This window comes from Rhinolophus ferrumequinum, chromosome 19 (genome assembly GCF_004115265.2).
Source record: "Rhinolophus ferrumequinum isolate MPI-CBG mRhiFer1 chromosome 19, mRhiFer1_v1.p, whole genome shotgun sequence".
NCBI lineage: Eukaryota > Metazoa > Chordata > Mammalia > Chiroptera > Rhinolophidae > Rhinolophus > Rhinolophus ferrumequinum.
The window spans coordinates 28,893,004-28,916,139 of record NC_046302.1 but is presented as its reverse complement, the minus strand read 5'-3'; the positions used below and the strand labels follow the sequence as shown (position 1 = coordinate 28,916,139).

Here is a 23,136-nt window from a genome sequence, read left to right as displayed (position 1 = left end):
GAAAATAGAAAAGTTTATGTTCTTGGGCAATGTGACAGGCAGAATCCTAAAAGGCTCACCCTCCCCTCCCAACCCCACCGGAGATTCCTGGCCCACAGAGTTTACAAGTCTTCTCTCAGTTATTCAGTTAACACTAATCCAAGTACTGCTGTGAAGGGATTTTGCAGATGTAATTAAGGTCCCAAATCAGTTGATCTTAAACTAGGCAGATTATCTGGGTGGGCCTGACCTAATCATGAGTCCTTTAAAAGTAGAGAGTTTTTCTCTGGCTGGTCGAAACACACTCTGGCTGACCTGGAGTAAGAAGTGAACATCTATCTCTTAACAGCCTATGGGGGCCATGTGGCAAGAATAGCAGGTGACCTATAGAAACTGAGAGTAGTCCCCTGACTGCCAGCAAGGAACGGAGACTTCAGTGCTTCAACCACAAAGAAATGAATTCTGACAACAGCCAGTTCTCTTGGAAGAGGACCCTGAGCCCCAGATGAGAACCACAGACCCAGCCAGCAATCTGATTTCAGCCTGGTGAAACCCTGAGCTGAGAACTCAATCATGCTGTGTTGGATTTCTGACCTACAGAAGCTATGAGAAAATAAATGTGTGTTGTTTTAAGCTGCTAAGTGTGTGGTAATTTGTTATGCAATGATAGAAAACTGATACAGGCAGCCAAAAATCCAAATATTTAAAAATGAGGCAAAAAGAAGGAATATGATGGATCACTAGCTTGAAGAAAAATGAATGGGATATTAAGCATGTATTACTAAAAAATAGCTAAAGGCTACTAGTGCAGCACAAGACTAGTCACCTGACTGGCAAAAAATAAATCTACTGGAGCTTATTCGTTCATTCATAGAAGGATATTTATCTAGGACTTTCTACATGTATAGCACTCACGTGGGTTAATTTTGCAGTGATAGAGAAACTGTTAGGGAAACACGTATCTGCAGTTTTTGGTTCACAAGAAATCCTGAAAGAAGTTTACATCGATGAAAAACAAAAGCATTTGTTCCCACCTTAAATTATATCTGGATGAAGGATACTTTTTAAAAATGCTTCATTTACTAGAGGAAAGATATTTTGAGGAACTCTAAAAGTTCAGATGCAAATATATACTGTTTTGCCTCTCTTTCCTTTTAAACAAAATTTTAACTCAATTTTCATTGATGTAAGTGATAGAAAGAAAATTCAGATTGTGACTAGAAGAACTAAAAGAAGGTGCGATGTCAGCGGTGGGTGTGGGGGACAGTACCCCCTTACCTCCTTACTTTTATTCTACTATTAAACAGGAGGGATTTGAGGTTTCTGATTTATTTCTCTTGTTGCCTTTTGTTGTTCATAAACTTAAGGCTGCGTCCCATTGACTTCAAAGTAATTTCTGAAAAAAGATCTGCTGACATTACAGGGTATCTGGATCATTAACCCTGTCAATGCTGACCAAGGGAATAATGTTCTAGCAGAAAACACTTATTTGTTTAAAATGAAGGCTGAAATGTTGCCATTTGCACACATGCTTATACATAGTAGACAGGATATTTATTTTTGTGGGAAGTTACTAGGACATGTGGAAGCTAAAGAGAAGGCTGTTGATTAGAAAGGCTGTATTAGAAATATTATTTGTATTCTCCCTTCTGTCCAATTCCTGCTAGAAAATAAAATAGTCAACCGTTGTCCCCTAATTTTCAGACATTCATTCTTTTATTCTGTTAGCGAATGTGCTCATCATGGCATGGGGAGGGAGTATGATGGTGCAAAGATGAAAGGTAAAGGGAAGAAGCAGCTTTGGAAAATAAATCCTATGGAGAAAAGTTGAAGAATTTTTTGCCTTAAAAAAACAAATGGGCTTCTTACAACTCTTCTTTTATGGCAGAGGTTGGCAAATGTTTTTGTGGACTGAGAAGCACCATTATATTGTGGGTTAATAATATATAGATATTATGTTGGCATATACAGAGGGTGCCAAAAAAATGTATACACATTTTAAGAAAGGAAAAAACTGTATTAAAATTGTAATACTCAATATGTATCAATAACAAAAGATGAATACAAATCATGTGAATATGTTGTTTTGGCAACCCTGGTATACAGTAAGAGAAAAAACAAATTTCCACATTTCTGCCAATGAAATTAAAAATAATAATATTTGAGTATATAATATATATATATAAATGCTGGTCTACCAATGAGAAGACTGGAATTCTTTTTTGGGAGAATAACATTTTGCTTAATTGGGGTTACAAATTAGTGATCCCTATTTTTAAGTCAGTTATAAATACTCATCTGTAAAAACTATTCTGAGTTCACTAGTTCACTGTTTACACAAAAATAGGTCCTGGGCCCATTTAGTCCACAGGCCATAGTTTTCTGGCCTCTTATATGGAGTGTTTTTAGGACACTGGGAACTAGTTATTCTCAGCATCCATCCGAATTGCATGGCAGGAAATGAACAAGAATGTGAGTGATAGGCACCAACACTCCACACGGGATACCAGAAACAGAGTAGGCAAGGGCTGTGGGAAGGAAGCAGGGGGAATGAACTAACACTTCTGAGCTTTACATTTAGATAAAAAAGAAATTGCCTAAAACTCTATATACTCCATGCTATTTCCAGCCAATATTTATTTTTTCTAGGAGGTGACTTTACAAGCGTCAGTTTTTACATTTCCCCCCTCCATTATGTAGTTTCCAAGTTTCGCTCTGGTAATACAAAGAATAAATTTTACCTGTAAATAAGGTCTGGACCAAAAATAAACAACCTGTTTTCAGTTAAGGTCTATGAATTTCTATGAAGTAAATACTATATAAGAGTTTCCAATAAAGCAATGCACTTACAGATACATTCTCTGGGTTTTTTTTTTCTTATTTCTTTTACTGTAGATTAAAACTCCATTATAAGGTACCATAATTTATTGTGGGCTAGGTTGTATTGCAAACAAAAGTTATCTTTCTCTAATACAGGGATGCGTATTCAATATTGATGAATATTGTGTCACATAAACACTAGTGCTACTGGTTATCTTCCTAAAAAGGAAGGCTCTAACTTTGATTAAAATAAGCCAGTCTCAATTGTGTTAGCATTTTGCAAGTACCTCTGCATCACGACTCTTATATTTATAGTTAGAAAGGAAAACTCAGCAAATACATATAGTATTTGCATTTACCACTTCTGATCAAGGTAGAAACAATTTGAAAAAGCAGCTTAATTTTAGCAGAGCATTCAACATATGCTTGTTTTTCTTCGTTGAGCCTTAGTTTTGTCTAGTTTGTATAGAAAGTATTATGTTTCCTCGTCCTCAAATGTATGATATTTGTAAAGCAAATAACACTTCTCCACTTACTGTCTACTGATTCTTTAAGACTCAGCCCAGATATCTCTCTCCTCTCAGAGGCCCCACACACAGGTCAGGGCACTGCCTCCTTGGTGCTCCCACAATGCCATGTACATATTCCTGTCATTATACTTCCACATTGTTTTATAAGTCTGTTTAAAAGTTCATCTACCCACTTAGACTTTGGGCAACTTCAAGGTAGGGATTGCATCTTATTCAGCATTTCTCTATCCCTGGTATCTAGCACAATGCCAAACATACAGTAGGAGTTCATTATAAATTTACTAAATTAAGAGGTAAATGAATGGATGCACTGAGGGCAACTGGACAGGTATGAAGGTTTTCTTTTCACGCAGGGATGGACTATTACTGTTTTCCACGATGGTAACTGTTTTCCCCACTGTTTTCTAAGAAGGCCAGTGTGATGTCATGATTCTGGATGTAGGGTAAGGAGGGCCAGAAAAGAATAGGAAATGGAGAAAGAGATGCCCAAGAAGGAGAAGGGCTTCTATCAGAGAGCAGAAGGAGTGGAATATGGTCTGTGGGTTGCTCGATTCATTTAGGGCCAACAAAGTGTGTGCCCTTTGCAATGTTGGTGCAGGGTTGACAAATCACTACGAGTCTTTTTTCTTTCTCCTCCCTCCCTCCCTCCTATTCCACCCTCCCTCTTTTACCTCCATTCCCTTCCTTCCTTCCTTCCTTCCTTCCTTCCTTCCTTCCTTCCTTCCTTCCTTCCTTCCTTCCTTCCGTCCTTCCTTCCTTCCTTCCTTCCTTTATTCATCCTTATTGTTTTGTAATGTCTTTTTGAAATTCCCTATTTCTACTGAAAGTAGCCCAAGAAAGTCTCCACTTGGCAATTCTCTGAGGAGACAGAACTCCTATCCCTACTCCGTCTCCCTCCCTCTATTCTGGGGGCCATTGGTAATGAGGTAAGAAAATGGGAGCACTCCATCAATTTTTCATTGCTGAAAACATGGAGATTCTCCCTTTTGTTTAAATATGAATGGTAGTATTGAGGGAGAGGGAGAGCTTTTCTCCAATGGGAGCATTTTCCTTGTCCTTTAACACCAGTCCTGGAAAGAGCTTTCATTGACCCATCAATACCCAGGACTGTAAGTACAACCACAGATTCCTTCTCACATCTATAGTGGTTTTCTGTTTTTGTTTTTTGTTTTTTTTGGGGGGTGGGGGTATTACTTTTGCTTCCTGTGAGGAATCAAAACATGTCTTTGATGTTTGACCAACCTATGTATTTTTTCCATTCTTCTCTTGCCCTAAATTTCAGCCTCATATCCAACAACTGGGGCTAGAGAACAAGCTGCAGATTGAGCAACTTGAGAAACAGATCCACACTATCCATCCCAGAGTCATAATTTGCTAAAAGCCTAGAAGCCTGGGGCTGGGGGTGGCCTCTCCAGTGCCCCAAGAGACATCTGCTGAATACTCTGGGAGGGTAGAGATGTGCACATGGCTGGTTTCCACATTCACCAAGTATCTAATCTCCATGACAGTTATTCAACAACTATGTGTACATATTCAGGAGCATATTATGGTTTTCATTTTTAAATTCATCCACTACTAATTAGAAAGAGAAGAGTTATTATTTTTTTTACAGCAGTCAGTTTTCAAAAAAAAATGTAACTTTTTCCCCCAAGAGATAATGAATGTGGTAATATGACGAAAACATTGAACCAGCAGCAAATGTAAATCTGCTCACTGTGATGAGTGATCTAGCTTGCTGCTTACATTTGAAAATTTGGGAAAGAGCTGAAGCAGGTTCCTTTGTTTCTTTAAGTATTGTTGTCTCTTCTCTTGCTATGTCTAATGTAGGCAAATATAGCTAATACTTTGACACAAAGGACGAATTTTCTAGTTTCAGGAATAGATTTGATTGTTTTCCAGGAGCTTACAAGCATTTTCCTATGCTTGACAAGGAAATACAAACATAAGGAGGACCTAATGTTTGATATTTTGTAAAGTTCTTGGAAACCATTTTGATGGCACTGCATTTACAATACTAAGAACAGAGAAAAGAAGAAAAACATCCATCCAGATTGAAACCATTCCAATGGCAGGATGGAATACTTTACCAATTTAGAGTAATTAAGCCTTCAGAACTACTTGGGAATAGTCTCTCTACCATTTGTGTATCATAATACTTTTTTATTGTTGTGTAAACATATATTTATGAATACCTGCAGAAAACCTAGTTTTAATAAACTAAATAACAAATGTAAACCATAGGATTCATGAGGGTAATTAGTCCAAACAACTGGCATACTTACAATTGCATTTCTTCTGAACGAACCTAAGCTTGCATGCTGTTCTGTAGGTGGAAAGTCGGATGCGGTCCAGATCTTGAGCCCCTGGAAGGGAAAACGTGCACATATGGTATGCCATGTGTGTGGAAAGGAACTTACAATGTTTTAATAAAGCAATCTAACATATAACCCATACACTTAATTTTGCTTTTATTAGAATTAAATACAACTTGAAGACTGGACAAGGTCTGTTCCATACCCTTCAGGTTCTAGGGGAGGAGAGCACATGTAATCAACACTGGAGATTCGGTTGTCAACCATGTTCAAGGGCCACGGACCAGCCCCTCAGCCTTGTGGTGTCTGCCAATTCAGAGAACAATCTGCTCAAGCTGTGACTTAAACAGTTAGATGACATCAGATAGTAATATCATCAAACAATCACTTTAAAATGCACTGTGGTTGGTCATTAGAACAAGGTTATAAAGGGAGCATATGCTGAAGGTTGGGCATCTCTTCTGTCTGATCTTAGGCCAATTGATTTTAGAAGTCTCAGTTTCCTCATCTGGAAGATGGAGATGATGGTCATACTACTACTTATTCATTGGTCATTGTAAGGATAAATGAGTGACTACATCTAAAACATGGAGAACACTGCCTGGCACCCGGTGAGTACCAAGTAAATATTCATCATTATTACCAGTATCTTTCTCGTAAGCTTTTCTGTCAACCTCAGAGGAGAGTCCTTTCTAAAAACAACCATCACTCTTACTTTGTGGCTTCCAGTTCCTTTCTAACATAGAGAAACATGTTACCCTATATTCTTGAATTCCTTTTCCTATTGCACTCTTCCACTCAGGAATCCAGCATGGCTTGCGATATCCACAGCACCAGGCCTGAATGTTTTACTCAGAATCCAAGCCCTCTTCAGGCTCTTCTCATCCTATCCATCGAACAATAGTTCCCATTACTCTCCACCCCAGAACCTCTGCCAGCCTTGGGCTGGTCTCACAATCCCCTGCGATGGGCTGCGTGTTCCGTAGCACCTGAGATTTTAGTGACCCTCCCACCCTCCTCTCTGAATATGCTAATCTCTAGCATGTGTTCAGAACATACCAGACTTCCAACCAATGTCCCCTTGCCTCCACTTCTAAATATCTGGGTTTCTTTAAGCCCAAGTTTATGGTTCATAACTGATGTAAAGGCACACAAGTGTATTTTGACCAGTATGAACTTTCTCTTCACCAGGAAAAGTGCTATATAAATGCTTCAGAATACAATAGAGTAGCAGGTAAATTAACTATCCTGGAAGTAATTATATTAGGAGACCGATTAAGTTCTTTCCGAATGAAACTTGGGGTAAATTAGCAAGTGTCCCTCACGGAGAAAGTATGTAGCAGTCCCTCAACTCAAACCGATCTCTTACAATTCATTTAAAAATACTCATTTAAAAATACTATCAATATCCTATTACTTTGTGGTTTTATAAGGGTAGATAATTAAACATTCATTATCAAGAAAGTTTATTACTTGACAAACAGGCTCATTGATACTGAGTGTTTGAAGGGTAAAAGGGTAAGGATTTACTTACCCTCACCCAATTGAGGAATTCCCTTAAACATGTTCTCAAGAGGTAAACATTTAGCCAGCGTCCATGTAAGATTATTTTCAATGATAGAGATGATTATAACTTAGCGACAATGAATAAACTTTACAGTCAATAAAACCTTATCTGTCACTTCCTACTTGCGTGCACTTTGGCAAGTTTAACTTTGTGTCCAATTTCCTCATGTATAAAATAATGATACCAGTATCAACTAACAATATCAACTTTACTGGCTGGTAAACTTGGTAGCTGGTACACAGAGTGCTTGATAGGAGATGGGCCTCCTTAAAGACTTCCTGTGCCATTTTTGAGCAACAATAAGTGATAGCCATTTCTTACACACACACACACACACACACACACACACACACACACACACGGTGTAAAAAAAATGTATACACATTTTAAGAAAGGAAAAAACTATTAAAATTGTAATACTCAATATATACTGATAACAAAAGATGAACACAAGTCACATTTGACTTCTGCAATTACAAGAGGTGCTCAGCGTGGTTACCATCAGCATCCAGACACTTCTGATTATGGTGAACTACTGCTTGAGCAACGTTGACCAATTGTATACATTTTTTTGGTGCCCCCGGTATATTTGAGCTTTAATTTGCCTCGCTGTAACTTCAATACATCTGACCTAGTTTCCCTTCTGGAGCCCCATAATCTTTTCTCCCTGTCACTTGATAATTTCTTTCCCAAACATTGGGAAGCTGCTATCATTATCATTATTACCATCTTCATTACCGTCAGAAGATCATGTACAAAAGTACCTATCATCATGGAGTTTACAGGTTAGCTGGGGAAGTAGCTTCTCCTTGACTTTTTAGGTTGAAATTGTTCGACTGCACAGCCATTTCAAGTACAATGTCTACCATTGAGCACGGCACACAATAGGACTGCAATACATGGACGCTGCTATTATTATTCTCATAGTCAGGCAAGGTTTTGAGGCCCTTAACAATTCTAGTCATCCATTCTATGCCTGGTTAATGTCTCCTTTAAATGATACACATATATAGAAAATTAACACAAATGCCACAGCTATTGCCTCCCTCACCTGTATAGAATATATTGAAAGGAATTATTATCACCTTTGATGAGGCCATTTACTAATAAATATCTTTTTATAGATAACTCATTCTTTGGGCTCTTTTTAAGCCTGCAGTTCATTAAAAAAATCATATGTACGTATATTAAGTCAGATCTTTTCTTTTTCTATTTAAATGCTTCTTTGGGGGCTAAAGATAGGACTTCATCTGTATCTGGTTAGTTTCTTTTAATTTTTAGCTCATGCTTCTAACCTTTCTGATATTTTTAAAAACTTTTGGTTTTGTCATTGGCATTTCAAAGGGGCTTCCCAGTTTCATGTTCTCTGTAAATCTGAGAGGCTTATGTGGAAAGTGAACACTCTAGGATGCCTGATAACCAGACAGAGCAGCTATCAGAAATACCCGAGCGCTAAATCTGCCTTTTCCTCTGGATGAGGATGTCGTTTTAGTGATGCTGAGTTTGGCTCAACAATCAGGAGTCTCAATATCTGTAAACAATCCTTCCAAAGAAGACATCAGGGACATAGATTATTTGTGTAAGTTCTTCAAGAATGATTACAACCTTAAAGGATTATGAAACAGCACACAATTAAATTTCTTAGCTCCAGAAACAGCTTATCCTCTGGGTACAGAAACCCTGGCTCCTCTGCACCTCCCTCATTGAGGCCCTAGGGGCAATTTGGCAAAGGTGCACCTCTCCAAGATGCAGTAAAGAGGGGAGTAGAGATGATGTTTTGGGACAGGAGGCACTGACTGCTCACCTGCCCTGTCACAATGTGGACTTAACTGACTCTCTATTTTATTTAAAAATCAAGAATGGGTCTGGAGGTGTGTGAGTTTCCTATTTGTGTAAGTTCTTCCTGGCTGAGGGTATTTCTGAATAGTGAAAGGGATATGGTGAGCAGTGAAATTCAGCTTTTCACATATAGCAGTACACTACCTTGCACAGACAGTGTAAGTGGCAACGGGGTCCATAATGTGTTCTGGGACGAAATAAAACAAAACAACTGACCTGAAACATGGTGTCAGACTCTTGCTCTGTTTATATACCTTGTTAAAATAAATTTCTTTGTGTTTGCCCCAATAAACCATGAACTGGAATCAGTTTTACATGTATAGGCTCTTCTTGAAAGTGTATAAATTCATACGCTCCCTGGGAATAGATGCATGTCTTCTGTATCCAAGTTGTTGCTTAAAATCAAGTACCTGAACAGGGCCGCAAACAGGGTAGTACTAGAGCCATCCTCCAAATTGATTGACTCGTTACTTAGCTTCCTGACATGGTCACAACACTATAAATCGACCAAATTATATAGTGGTCCAGCCATGTTTCTCTAACACAAGCACAAACTAAAAGACTTTGTCAGTATCTCGCTGAAATTAAGGTTCATTTTTATCTTATGGTATTTTTCTGAGTAGCCTAATTAAAAAGGGAAATTGGCTGAATTAATTCCTCTGTAAAAAAGATGGAATTTGAATAAATGAATAAGGAAATGAAGTCAATAGAGAAATCTTTGTTCTTAGCATGTTGAAATGTCTAGGATTACCACTATCTTTTGTTCACGATCTGAAAAAAAAATCCATTTATCATGAAACTTACATGAAGTTCATACCTTAGATTCCCAAGAATCTATAGTCTCCCTTTGTAATAAAAAAATGAGTACAGCTTTTCCTTATCTTTCTTTTTTTCCCAATGTTCTCTTCATTCTTTCACAAAATAATGGATAGTGTTTTTTCCATTATTATTATATCACTGGGATATAATTCTTTAAAACATGGAAATTCAGCTCATTTAAATAATGTCTGAGATTTGTTTCATAATAATACAGTGGGGATTAGAGGTAAATAATTAAGGGTAGAACTAAAGACTATTTTCTCTACTTTTGTATGCATTTGAAACTTTTCATAATAAAAATTTTAAAGCTAATTCATTGAAAGCAACTTGATGTTCTTGCACCATTTCCTCAAACCTCTCATACCCATATCATAGTTGGAAGAAAGTGATAAAGATGAAAACAAAAATACAGTTAAGAAATTCTGATTGATCACACTGTTATCTCCTATAAATCCTGTTATTCCTTTATTTAGCTTTCCTTTTCAAGATTTTTTTCTCTTCCCTTTCTCCTTCTGTCCCTTCTTTTCTTACTCTCTCCCTCTCTTTCTCCCTTTCTTCCTCCTTCCTTCTTTCTTGCTTTCCATTTATCCATCTATCCATCCAACAATCTATCCAACCAACCAACCAACCAACCAACCAACCAACCAACCAACCAACCAACCAACCAACCAACCAAGTCTTACCTAATTTTTGGCTTTAACTTCATTACACTCAGAACAGTTTAACACAATTAATGTATGTTTTGTCTCCTATGTTTTGATAGCTCATTATAAACTTTTTTATGTAGTCATTCACATTCTTAAATATCTCATTCATTTTTCAAATTCAGTCAACAAATATTTACTGAATAAAGATGAAGCCTATGAACCCTGCGTCTGAACTCTTTTCCATGCTTGGGGATTGACTGGATGTGTGTGTGTTTGTGTGTGTGTGTGTGTGTGTGTGTGTGAGAGAGAGAGAGAGAGAGAGAGAGAGAGAGAGAGAGAGAGAGAGAGAGAGAGAGAGAGAGAGAGATAAAGTGTAAAGAAGTATGGGGGTCAAAGATAATGCTCAAATTTCTACTGTAGGCAGCAAACTCAATGGGATGGGGTGGCCCTCACTAAGCTAAGGTACAAACAGGGAGGAACAGGTTATAGATGGGTGAAGATGAAGACTTTTTGTTTTGGGCTCAATGAGTTTGAGTTGCTTGTAGGATGTCCAAGTGAAGCTATCCAGTGGCAGTTGAATATATGAATATGAAGTCCTGACTATGGAATACATTTTAGGCATTACTAATAAACATATAAACTACAACAATGCAACTTGACTGAACCAAGACTGTGAATAATTTTCCATAGGAGACTGTGTGCACAAGTAAGGCTATTCTACGTTCAGGTGACAAAATGAGGCACACAATTAGGAATAGGAATTTCCTCCCCACTTCTCAACAGTGCCCAACTGTCTAGTAGTTGTTCAAGAACTGCATGGCTTAGGAAATACTGGAAGGCAGAACCCCTGGCAGGGACATTGACTTTTTTGAGATGGCTACTTGGTTCATTTAATGGTGAGCCCACCTCAAACTGCTTCATCAGTAGAAGCTTTGACTATGAGGAGGCAAAGCTGGAAAGGTCACTGAGTTTATATGCTGACTATTCTGGATAAACTGGCTCATGAGAATCTGGCAGGTGGTTTTGAAGGAATCCTTCGATACTTGAGAGCCCTAACCATAATGGTGAGGCCTTGAGATAAAGTCAAATTACATATGGAAAGAATTACTCAAGAACATCACTTTGGTAAAACCTGACTGCAGGGGTTCTGGAGGGTACGAAAAGAAAGAAAAAGAGAGGTAGAGTGGTCAGAAAAAGCAAGGAAACAGACTAGGATGGTGACATGAGGTAATTTGCAGGATAGAGACCCATGGTGTTAACACCTTAAAGAGGCTGAATGCATGAGAGATGAAGAATCAAATAAAAATGGTCACTGTATCCACTGTGGCCTATGGTAGTGCGCCATCCATGTCATTTTTCTGAATATTTGAAATCTGTTTTCCTAAAACTCATACTGCGCATTGCAAAATCACGCTCTGGGGTCCATTCCAACTATGCACCTGCTGACTGGAGTCAACATTTTGAAGAAGGACAGTCTGACTTGAAACAATTCAACAGTATTTGTTGAGTACCTGTATTTGCCTCCCTTTGATTTCTGGTCCCTCCTTCACCTAAATGTCACTGCTTTCTCTCCAAGACCTTCCTCCTGTTAGGAAACCTTCCAAGTTCTGAAAGTGGGTTTTCCAACCACTTTCCTCTCATTAAAACCTACCTATCCTGTACCCTGGAGGCTTTTAAACCAACACTGATTCAACATCTAAGGTGAATGGATTTTAAGGAAAAGATCTAGAGTCTGTCCCTAAGGAGTTCACCATAGTGAGTGATGCAGATGTGTTCACAAGTGTCATACAAGACAGAGTAAATGTGCTCTGAGAGCAGGAAAACAGAGAAGAAGGTGAGTTTAATCCTAAGAACAAACTATTTATTCTGCTAAAAGCCAGTGTGGTAAACTTGTTTGAGCTGCTAAACAGCTGAAAGGCCAAGGTGAGAATGACATTTACATTTAACTAGTCTTTTCAGCTTTAATCTAAGGTACTAGATAAATTGACAATTAGGGCATTATACTGAAGGGACTTTTTGCCTAAGGGCAACTTGCCCAGAATTTCTTTAATCAAAGTAGGTGGCCACAATCCTTATTGTTGTTGTTGTTTTATATATAAAGCTAGGCCTTTTTGTGTGTACAGGCTACTCTTAATTTCATTTCTTTCTGCTTTCTGTTTTGTGGTTATGAGGTCAGGGTAGATATTTAACACATATGTGCTGTAATCACCTCAATTTGCCAAAATTTCTTATCAATTGTTCTTCTTATTAATTATTATTGTCTGTCCTCTGTTCTTGGCCTTTGTAAGGGCAAGATACTTTAATGTTGCCCTCAGCTTGACTAACCTTTATTCAGGCTTCTTCCTGACTCTAGGTCTCTGAACGTTTACTTAGAGCATCTACTTTAGAAAACTTTCTATTGTAAATTCTTTGTCTGCCCCATTGAGATATAAATCTCCAGGCTTTTTGTCAGTTTAAAAACCCACGAATATCTTTCTCAAGGATACGGGAGCCATCTCTTTGAAATGTAATAATTGCAGGAAATCTCCCAGTCTCTGTGGGAAGGTAGAAGCCTAACTTCCTAGTTGTGACAATTAGCAAACACAATTGACCCACTTACCCACTAATATCCTTTAGTACTTGTTACACTAGCTCATCCCAGTGCTTAAATGCCACCCCACCTCCTTCTTTTGTCCTATGGAGTTGAGTTCAATCTCCCTCCCCTGTTGCAATAGTCTTGAATAAATTCTTCCTTGCCTTCTTAACCCTTCACAGGCAATTTTTCTTTGACACTTGTAATTTCCAAAACAAAGACTCTTTTTGGCACTTTTTTTTTTAATGTTTCTAGATAACACTTAGCTGACTAGATTTACAAGTTCTTCCTTTTTTAGCTCCCTGTTTAGATATCATAGATTCTTAGAAGAAGTTACTTTCCAAGTTTCTCTGTCAGTCTTCTGTGATACTAGTAGTTTCCTTGTCTTTCTTTGGTATCCTGCTGATAGAGCTGGGGTATAACCCATATATTTTTCAACCACTTAACACATCCTCAGTGAGATTGTTTTTCTCTTTTGTGTGACAGTCCACCTATCAAAAATCAATTCTTCACTTTGAAATCAGTCAAATGTTTTATCTGGCAAAATCCCACTCACTGTGGACATGCCCTACTCAGTGTTGATCTAAACATGGTGCTCACTAATGGATTGTTAAGGTCAGATGTGTTTACCAGTCTTTGGCTAACATCTGAGTTTATTATTTAGCATACCCAAAGAAGAAAGATACATATTTGGGTGGCTTGCTTAACTATTCTGATCACTAATCAGGACAACTCATAAACTGATTTCATAAAATGCATGACAACCCTGAAATTTTTCTATAAAAGACAAAGTTACAATTCGGAAAATAAATGCACAATTTTCCTAAGTCTCTCTCAGTTGAAAAATTTAGAGCTTTTCTCTTTCTATGCCTATAAAACTGATGTCGATCTTTCTTTGAGTTGGACAACTTCAATGCAAAACACATGTGTGACATATGCATTTGTCTGTGCCAGGCACTTCACCAGGTACGGAAGGAACTGAGATAATGTACTTAAACTCAGATAAGTGTTTTAAAAAAATTATTAAATAAGCACATTTTTATAATATTTACAGTGTGTTGACTGATAGTCTTTAATGTAACAATGATAAATTTAAAAATTTTCCCCAAGACGACTGCTTTTTTATGTTAAATATGAATATGTTTTACTTTTTCTGTCAAAACATTGGCTCATGATGGACATGGCTCTTGTCTTTTCAGTCTACGAACCTATGATGTAGGAAGATATCTGTGCTGCTTGAGATTTTGTTTAGATGGGCAAGGAGTAATCAGATTCCTTGCTCTGTTAGATTTCTATCAACAAGGTCATAAGTCCAGCTGACCAGCCATGCCAGGAGTGAAGATACAGTACCATACGTGGTCTATGAAATTGGAAGGTCATGGCTGAAACACTCACAGGCATTTTAGACACGTTTCTAAAAGTGGAAGAAGGAAGGAACAGGATTGAGATTCCCCACATCAATTTTAATTTTCTTTTCTCTTTGTTAGTTCTAACATTGTCTTGGTGGCACCAGATTATCAGGAAATGATAAAAGAAAATATGAATCTTATTACCTGGGACTTTCCTTTATTTGCTCCGACCCTCATTCTTGCCAGTCAGTTTGAATCTTCAGTAGAAACCTAATTTTGTCTACTGCCTTCTCAGGGCAAGAGGCTTACAACTCACTTCTGCTCATCCTCATTTCTTATGCAGGAAGGAGCGATGAAAAGACAGTAAGAGAACTGTACTTTTTTTCTATATAACATTTAATTTCAGATGTGTTTTTCTTCCCCCAGTGTGCAGGTTTTCTTTCTTATGAATAAAAAACATGGTCTATAAGGGAGATACTACCAACCACTGATTTACACAAAACAGCAGCCTTTGTTTAATGGTTCTGACTTGGACTCAGTAAATATTGTATTGATTTGGTTTCCCTAGTATAGCAGGTCACCTCCAAGCTCTTCTAAACTTTTATTTTCCTTTTCACTTTTTAGGAACTGGTTTGTAGGACAGTCTTCACCCTGCATGAACTCCAAATGACAGTTTCTAGTTTGGTCTGGTAATCATGCCTGATTCCTCTTTTCCATATAACCATATGATATGCTTTTGTAGGTAAGACATTCAAGGTTTCATTTCACAAATGTTGTCTAGAACCTACAATATGCTGGACGCTGAGACAGTGCAGAAAGATGAACACAGACTTTAAAGGTTAGTGGACTGTATTACTGCCACACTAAACAGTGTTTATTGAATATGTGTGTGTGTGTGTGTGTGTGTGTACTCTTGTACACACACACACACACACACACACACATTTAGGTCCATGAAACTTTTTCTTTCATATAAAATATATAAAAGAGTAACAAATTATGATTATTCACCGAGTAATTTAACTTTTACCTAATAGAAGGTAAAAATGCCAAAATGCACATTTCACGCAAGAAATTTAGGACTTTAAGAAAAAGTACACATGTCATAAGGATTAAATGGTTATACCTAGCCTTTCCATGAGTATTCAATGGAAATTGTAGGATCTTCCTTAAAAGTTAAATACTTACTCATCTCTGCAAACAGCTGTCTTCTTTCTGCCATGGTATTTCCTCTTTTCCCACTATCTTCAATCATTCTATGAGACAAAATGGTTACAATATATATTATCCTCATGCTTGAGGTAAACAGCTATTTCTATGTAAATGCACTTGCTGTAGTTAGGCCACAAACACAGACAAACTATTTAAAACTGTGTTTTTCAAAAGTTATATTTTCACTAACTTAAATTGCTGTACATATTTTTCCATATATAATGTTGTTGTTGTAGGGGGTATACAATTTTTACTTTTTAACATACAGTAACTACAATAGCAGATGACCTTGTGCTATAACTGAATACAACCGTTACAATTGGTTAGGTGATTCATTTCACATATATTCTTTCAATTTTGGGAATACCTGTGAAGAATATAGAAGTTATTATGGATCCCATTCAATAAATGATGAGATTGAGAGTCTCATGAACTTAGTGTAGTTAATGGCATAGACGTTTAGACTCTACCTATATGCCTTCCACCACATTCTGCTGCAAGTTGTCCCTTGTGCACCCCAAAACCTCATTTTAGAAGCAGGTAATTTTCTAAATGTTCATTTCTAAGTAGAGTGTGTGGAAACTGCAATAGTTTTTCTATACATAATTTCATGCAAGGTGGTTAGGTTGGGTCACATCTCTCTAAATAAACATACTATTGTCTGCAGTGGATCTATTTTGAAAAATAGCAACAATACACAGAATGAAAAAAGATACAAAAAGTTAAAATTTGACTTGAGGAAAAAGAAATTAATGAGAAAGTTAATGGAAATGTTGTCTAGTCAGATAGAGGGTTTTGGGCTAAATAGGAAGGGTTTTATAGGTTGATGGAGTTAACTTTTTAGTATATCTAATAAAACTTAAAAAAATAAGGTTTCCTCTCTTTCACACACGTGTATACATTTATACGTATACCACTATATTTTGAATCTCAGGCCAGGTAAATATAAGGCATAGCTGATCTTTTTGCCTGTTCTTTCTCAAATATGGGTGTTTGTCCATGTTATTTTTTTGTCTGGATTGCCCTCTCCCTATGCCTAGCTAACTTGCAGTTACCCTTCTGGTCTCAATTTAAGTGTATCTTCCTCCGAAATTCCCCTAACTCTCTATGATTGGGTCGGTATGGTGCTGAGCTTAATAAATCATTACTGAGTACCTTCCATACTCCAGACACCAAATCAAATTCTGGGTATGCAACAGTGATCAAGTCATAGCTCCTGCCCTCAAGGTTCTTATACTCTACTGGGGGAGATGCAAAAGCATACAAGCAATGAAAACACAATGAGGTAATTATAGCTGTAGAAGTGGAAGGAAAGGTATGTGAATGTGACAGAGGTTATTACCTGGGGGTCAATTTAACAGAAGTATTTGCAGAAGAGTGCTCAAGACGTAGTAATAGTGCTATGTACAAATTGACTCACTCGAGTGTAAAAGAAAAAATTGGTGGTGAAACATTGTGCTGCCAGTCAAACTGGTCAAACAGCCTCAGCAGTTGCTTTCATGAGTCAAGGATTATTTGCCTATTTCCAGAAAAGGAAAGAAGGGCATGGATCAGCCTTTTTACAGAGTTAAGGAAAGTGTGTACCCATCCACAATGGGTGATAATATAACCAGGGTCAGGTTAAATAATAATTGGAAAGGAGCAGAGTTTTTAATGAAGCTTTGTTAACAATTCACTGCTGAACACGATGAAATACTTTCCTTTTTGTGAGATTTTAAATATGTAGGTATGGTTAATATACTCATATAGAGAGATATCCGAAGAAAAACATGTCCCTCCTGGTTCACCTAACCCCATCATTACTCCAGAGGAAGTCGATAGATACGAAGCTGACGTTCACAAAATAGTCTGGATATAGCCTCCAATTTTTATTTCAAGAGATCGGAAGTAGAGCTGAGTCAAAAGAGAGATAGGGGATAGAACCAGTGATATGTTCTTGTATCTGTCTATATGCTGGAATGAGACTGAGAAAAAAAACAACATTAAAAATAAATCACAAAGGATGGCAGGCTGGAAAACTCTGAGTGAAAATGTCAGGGAGGTAAAGACTGGCTTCTGAACTCCAAGTACTTACTGCCTGTACCACTCATCTTTTACTATTGTGACACCTCTTTGTCTAGTTGATTTTTTGTGTGATTCTCTGTAAGGTTTTTAAGGGCAGCAATGTCAAAAATTTTAAATTCTTCGCAGCGCCTAGCAAAATCCAATGAACAAATACGATGTATACTTATTGTACAAAACAAACGAAAAACAAAAACAAACAAGAGACAAGTTTGCTTTCCATGAAATAGACCTCAATTGTATTTCCAAAAACTGATTCAGAAAAGAGTAAAATTCAAATTGTACTAGTTTCAAAGATAATTATTTGAAAGGAGAGAAACTAATTTATATCTATAGTAATCTAGGGCCATACATTTTAAAGCAAAACCTTGTCTTATGAAACAGACGTTGAATTAGATGCAAACTATGTTGATATCATCTTTCGGTCTATTTATCACTTTTTTCCTCTTCTTTTTTTTTTTTTTTTTTTTGGTTAATTAACTCATAAAAGAACCATCATTTGTTACACAATAGGTATTATTTCTCACTTCTAAGTAAAATATATACCTTATGAGGAAAAGAAGGAAAAACTCAGTGGTGTGAAATAATAGAAAGCATGGAATATAATCATAAATATAAAAGGAAACATTGCACACTTCCTGTTTTACTCCGAGTTCCCTGGGAAGCAGCACTGTCAGATAAAATTGAGAATACTCACTTGTTACCCATTGATCACAGTCATAATAGTGAAAAAGGGAGACATGCTAGTTTACAGCTTACACTGATTCAATAGTGGAACTTGCAGACAAAGGAAGCTCATGAATCCAACAGGCAAGGAGCACCATTCTGGGAGCCTTAGTTTCCAATTTAACTTTGATCGGTAGGATTTGAGACACATGCCTGAGACACACATTCTCATGGCTTTAGAAAGAGAGCAGAGCAACACTTTCAGTAGGGGATGGAGGGGCTCCGTTTAGTGAGCAATTTTACTTCTGAAGTTGTCAAGCTCAGCTTTTCATGCCTTTCAGTATAACTATAGCTCCTCAAAGTCGTATGGAGAAGATGAAGGGAAAATAACCCATCCGTGATAACACGAAGTCACAAAGTGCATGGCTCACTAATAGGCCTAATTGGGGCCAGTTTGTCTTGCTCCTTCAAGTAGATGAGATGCTTACAATCTTAGAATTTACCAGAAGATTACATAAACATCAAAATAGCAAAACAGAACTAACAGTGATAAATAAGTGATGAGCCCATCAGATTTTTTTTTTTATTAACTAGAGCTCAGTCCCACGAATTATACAGGGTATGTGTTGTTTTCACTTATGAGAATCCATCCATTAATTTTCTTAAGAAATGTTTATAATGTAACTATAATTTTTAGACACTACTAGTTTCTCAAGATCCAAAGATTAATAAGACATGATCCTTGCCCTTAAAAAGCTCACAGTTTCGAAAGGGAAACAAGTTATTTTAACAAATAATTTTAATTTGGTGTAATATGTACAATAATGAAAGTATGTACTGCTAAATATAGTAGTTTATTTCTGGAAAGATCTAAAAAAAGCATCAAAGAAAGGGTGACTCTGGAAAAGAGTTTTAAAGGGTGAATAGAAATTTTCTAGATAGAAAAGAGTGAAGGAAGGGCAATTATCGTTAGAGGGAATCATGAAAAAGCATGGAGCTTTAAAAAGGGTATAAAGTGCATTTGGGAATTGGGGATAGTTCAGTATTGCTGAGTGCATGTCTGAGGAGATGCTGGAGAGGTGAACAGACAGCAGATCTAGAGAGCCTTATTTGTCATGTCTAGACAGCATAGGGCTTTCCTATAAGAGACAGGGTGCCATCCAAAGTGTAAGTAGGGAACTGATGTGTACAGATTTAGATTTTTGTTAAGATTACACCAGCATGGTGAGTGGAGGAGAGATTGTGTGGGCAAGGGGGTAGGGGGTGGGAGTACATAATGAAGGGAGGAGTCCAGTTAGCTGGATACTTCTGTGATTCAGGAGTGAAGATATTCTGTTTTATGTTAAAAGATTGATTTGAGAGAGATTTAGAAAGCATTCAATCGGACTTGGTGATGGCAGTTCTCATGGGAAGAGCAGGGGTGAGGACCTCAGCTTTTGCTCTCTCACAGCACTTCACACATGTTAGGAAACAATCTGTGGCTCTCATGGCAATAATGAGTTCATAGGAGGTGAGTTCACCAAGTCACCCTTGTTCCAGCATAGTCATTAAAAGAGGGCTGAAAACTGGTCAGGGAGAGTTCCAACTCTTTGCCCCTATATATGCGGGAGGAATGAAATAACAGAGTAGGAGAGTGTGGGAAACAGCAAGACATAAAGAATAAATCTAAATGTAGGACACAGAGTGTTAGAAGAAATGTGAACTGTATTTTGGCACAGTGAGAATAAGTTCACATTGAAATATCACATCCTCAAGTTATTTCCTTCACATCTTCACTCCAATATCATCCACAATAAACATGCATTTCTATTACACATGACATAGAAGACATTTTAAAGGTAGAGGTTTCACCTAATGGTGCCTTCCATTTGTATAAGTTTCTGAAGATTATAGAATGCTTTTCCCTATAACCTTGTGAGGTGGGGATATATTATAATTTCCAAGTTATAGTGGAAGAACTTAAGACTCGGGCAGGTAAATTGGATGCTCAAAAACATACAGTCTTTTCTGGCAGGGCAGGAAATTGAATCCATTTTTTTTTTCTTTTAATATTTAAATTCCTAGGCTGGTATGAATTCTAATTGCCAGTAATTTTATTCCATCTGCCACTGTTCCACACTAATTAAGATTTTTCTGAAACTGGTAAACTGAAAAGAAGTTGATAAAATTCAGTAACTACCCGGCCAAAAGGAGAATGGAGAGGGGAAGGGTCCATAGCACTCTCAAATTTCACTGAGATTTCTTTGTGGGACACTTCTTAATGGGATCCTCTTATTTTAATACACTGTTATACTGGAAATAATCATGGTGATTAAAATAATTTCCAGCATCCAGATTTATGTCAACCCAGACACATATAAACACAGCAACTCACACACCAATTCACACTCTCACAGTTTTCAATCTGCAAAAGCCGACAATGTTTTCAGAAACGTCTGGCTCTGCTTTGCTTTTGCTCCATTTTAACAAATACTGAAGACTTGCAGACTTTGTGTTTAGTATGATGACACTGTTTCCATGCTTTATTTTCCTCAATTTTGCTTCAGGTGGTTGACAAGAAGATGCTGGGTTCAGCACTCACCAACTGCTGCACTCTCTGAAGTTAATAACTGCAATGAAGGCCATTTCAAGCTCCTTTTCCTCCTTTAATTGATTTATTGGTAGCATATACATGCCTGTTTCCATTTCTGTTAATGAAAGAGGCCTCTGATATGACTTTCTCAGATTTACATTCTAGTCCTAATCTTTGGCAATATAATAAAAAAGCATTCAGAGCTCTTTCCTGAGGCAAGGTATAACTGCATTTCCTTTTACTTCCTAGTCCTTTATTGAGAGATGAGCCCCTGAAATTAGGGAAATACTGTCACTAAAATAAATGGCTATAATGGGTTTCTGACTTTGTCTTTTACTTTGAACATTATCTTCTGTTTTTGGAACTTGGGTCTTGTTTTGGGGACTAGGGGCATGAGCTCACTATTTTAGTGTAATGACCAGCTCCATATACTACCAGTGATTTGAACTTCCCTGGAATGGTATCTGCCATTGTAGTTCTCAGATGTGGTTGCTCATCACACCAGCCTGGAACTGTACCAAAATACAAATACCTCAATTTACTGAATCTGGGGCTGGAGCAGAGCATTTGTGCTTTTTAAAACCACCGTAGGTCGTCCTGATACACAACCAGGTTTGAGCTAGAAATATGATGCTAGTTGAGCTTGACTGTGAACTTATTTGCATAACATTAGGTTGGAATTCTTATGTTGCTTTGTAATATGTTTCTCTAGCTCGTAATACACATTATAAAATATACTTTGAGCCAAAGGAGAAGATAATTAATTCTTTGGGGAATGTAAATATACATATACATACATCGATACAGGTCCCTAATGAGGCAAACTTAAAAAAATAGAAAATGCCATTAAAAATGAGAAAACCATTTTTTTTCTGGGAAAAAATGACTCTCGGTGGTACTTTCAAGTCAGGAAGGAACCTGCTGTTCTGGGGTAAGAGAGTCCATGACATTTAAGGACATTTGGTTTCATTTGGTTTCATTTGATTTCATTTGACTTGGAACACAGCTAGGACTCCTGCTCCATAGCAGCTGGTATCACCCTCCCCTCCCTCTCACTATCAGTAAGGGCTTCAAGACTGCAAAGTGAAGCTGGGAGCAACTTGGCATGGGTAAAAAGGAACTTTCTGGAAGGAAAATGATCAAAATTTGGACTGTCATGTGAGGTTCATAGTTATGAGAATATCTCTGAAGGACTAGGGAACCTTGCCAAGAGCTTGATCAAAAGGACCCAAGGGTACCTAGGGGAGACTCCCATAAGGAGGGTGGTGTCTGTTTGCTGCACTGTGCTGGGACCTCAGCTCTTTTAGAGAACCATGTTTTATCCAATATGATGTGCCTTGGGACAATGGCTGTGTTTGTGTGTGTGTGTGTGTGTGTGTGTGTGTAGATCTGTATTGCTCTAGAGCAGTAATATTAGGTGGATAGGCACACATTGTCATGGTGGAACAATGGCTGACCCTAACACTGGAGTGAAAGTGTTCCCAGCTCTCCTGCTGGAACTGCAGAGTTCTTAAGTTCTTCACGTCTGTCGGGTGGATGTTGGGAAATGACAGCCTTCTTATCATTTGGAACATTCTCAATTCAGTCTAAGATGGCACTGTTTATAAACATAGGTCTGTTTCTTTTTCCTAAGTAACTAATAAATGAAAATTCCCCTCCTCTCCATAATTAGAAGACTAGTTTTCCATTAACCTTGCAATAAGAAAACCCAAAATGTTGTAATTGAATTTTTTGAGCCCCCACTTATTTCATTACAGTGGGATTATAATACACACACACACACACACACACACACACACACACACACACACATTTATAAAAGTAAAATATTTTGGAAAACTTTAAAGATTGTAATCCCAATTATTTTTTTCAAGTGACTGAGTTAAATTTAGCTTCTCAGTAAAAGGCTGTGACAAGACAGAATATATTCGCTGATTAAGCAGTGCAAAACTGTCTAGTCTGTCATTTTTTTAAGGCTTAGGGCCTTTTAATGGTTTGATAAAAGGGCTGGACCTTCACCTCCCCTTCACCCCCCAAATATTCATGTCCATGGATACACAAACAAAGGAATTATAGTTCCCTGCCTGGGCTGGTTTAGGGGAAGAAGGCCAGGATTTGGTGAGAAACAAAGGTAGCTTTATTTTATAGGCAGCACCAACTCATAGTGAAAGGGGGCAGCCAGTCACAGTGG

General features: G+C 37.6%; 1 protein-coding gene across 38 annotated transcripts in view; it reads right to left on the bottom strand.

Annotated features, from left to right (window-relative positions):
- The window catches only part of DTNA (dystrobrevin alpha), a 366,357-nt gene that overhangs the window by 113,319 nt on the left and 229,902 nt on the right, over positions 1-23,136 (bottom strand). For 36 of the 38 annotated variants that reach the window (XM_033135729.1, XM_033135733.1, XM_033135726.1 and 33 more), the window contains 2 exons: positions 15,623-15,690; positions 5,612-5,692 (listed from right to left, as the gene is read on the bottom strand). In XM_033135729.1, the coding sequence (XP_032991620.1) occupies positions 5,612-5,692; positions 15,623-15,689 (148 nt within the window). In that variant the 5' untranslated portion in view covers position 15,690. Of the gene's footprint in view, positions 1-5,611; positions 5,693-15,622; positions 15,694-23,136 lie in introns of those variants that run through there. The other 2 variants (XM_033087080.1, XM_033087087.1) reach the window with 1 other exon arrangement.